The 1,189-nt window shown below is 68.5% G+C and overlaps 1 protein-coding gene across 1 annotated transcript in view; it reads left to right on the top strand.

Annotated features, from left to right (window-relative positions):
* Positions 1-86: 86 nt before the first annotated feature.
* H696_02349 (AUR protein kinase) overlaps positions 87-1,189 on the top strand; it is a gene marked incomplete at both ends in the record, with an annotated part of 1,697 nt that continues 594 nt past the window's right edge. The window contains 2 exons of the mRNA XM_009496249.1: positions 87-315; positions 358-1,082. Coding sequence (XP_009494524.1) covers positions 87-315; positions 358-1,082 — 954 coding nt within the window. The remainder of the gene's footprint in view (positions 316-357; positions 1,083-1,189) is intronic.

Genomic DNA, 1,189 nt, shown 5'->3' with positions numbered 1-1,189 from the left:
CCCCCCGCCGATCTGGCTCCCAGGCAACCCCAGGCCCTGTCGCAGCCAAGGCCTCGGTTGCGCAGACCACTCGCCCAGCGGCCGCCATGCCCACTGCCGCTCTTTCCGCCACCGCGCGCACTCTTTCCACCGAGCCGGCCACCGCCGCGCGCCCGGCCGCCCATGCCGCCGCTGCCTCTGGCCCTGTTCCTGCCACTGCCATCAGTGCCCCCGCCGCCGGGCCTGCTGCGGCTGCCACCAGCACCGCGGCCGCCACCAGCACCGCGGCCGCCACCGGCTCCGCCGCCGGCTCTACGTCCACGGCCAGTGGCACAAGTACGACAGGCGTGACGCCGGCCTCGCGGCCGCCCCTGCCAGCCGATGCCCTGCCCTCCGCCGGGGCCAACCCGCTGGCCGCGGCACCACGCGTCTGGACCAAGGACGACTTCTTCTTCGGCCAGCGCCTCGGGGCCGGGCGCTATGGCGTGGTCTTCCTGGCCCTGGAGAAGTCCACGCGCTATGTGGTGGCCATCAAGGTCCTGTACAAGTCGGAGATCCGCCAGTACAACATGGAGCAGCAGCTGTGCCGAGAGATTGAAATCCAATCGAACATCCGTCACCGGCATGTCCTGCGCCTGTATGGGAACTTCTTTGACAGCCGGCGCGTGTACCTGATCCTGGAATATGCCTCCCAGGGGCAGATGTTCCAGCTCCTTCGGGCGGCCGGGCGCTTTGCCGAGCCGCAGGCTGCCCTCTACATCTACCAGATTGCCTCGGCCCTGGCGTATCTTCGCTCGTGCCATGTTATTCACCGGGACTTGAAGCCGGAAAACATCCTGGTCGATGTTCGAGGGGATGTCAAGCTGGCGGACTTCGGCTGGAGCGTGCACTCGCCTCCGGCGCCCGGGGCTACTGGGACTTCCCAGGCCGGTGGGACCGCCAGCGGCCGGCGCGACACCTTCTGCGGGACACTGGACTACCTGCCGCCGGAGATGGCCGAGCGCAAGTCCTACGACGCCAGCGTCGATGAATGGTCCCTCGGCGTGCTGGTCTATGAGTTTCTGATTGGGACCCCGCCGTTTGAGCGCCAAGACCGCAACCATGTACGAGCAGGACTCCCCTCTGTGTGCATTTTCCTCCCTCGCGCTCGCCCGTTGCATCCCTCGGGAACTCCCTCACCCCGCCCGGGGCCGCTGGCTCCGTCCCCCCC

The sequence above is a fragment of the Fonticula alba genome, assembly GCF_000388065.1.
Source record: "Fonticula alba strain ATCC 38817 unplaced genomic scaffold supercont2.3, whole genome shotgun sequence".
Lineage (NCBI taxonomy): Eukaryota > Rotosphaerida > Fonticulaceae > Fonticula > Fonticula alba.
This window is presented reverse-complemented; position numbering and strand designations above follow the sequence as displayed.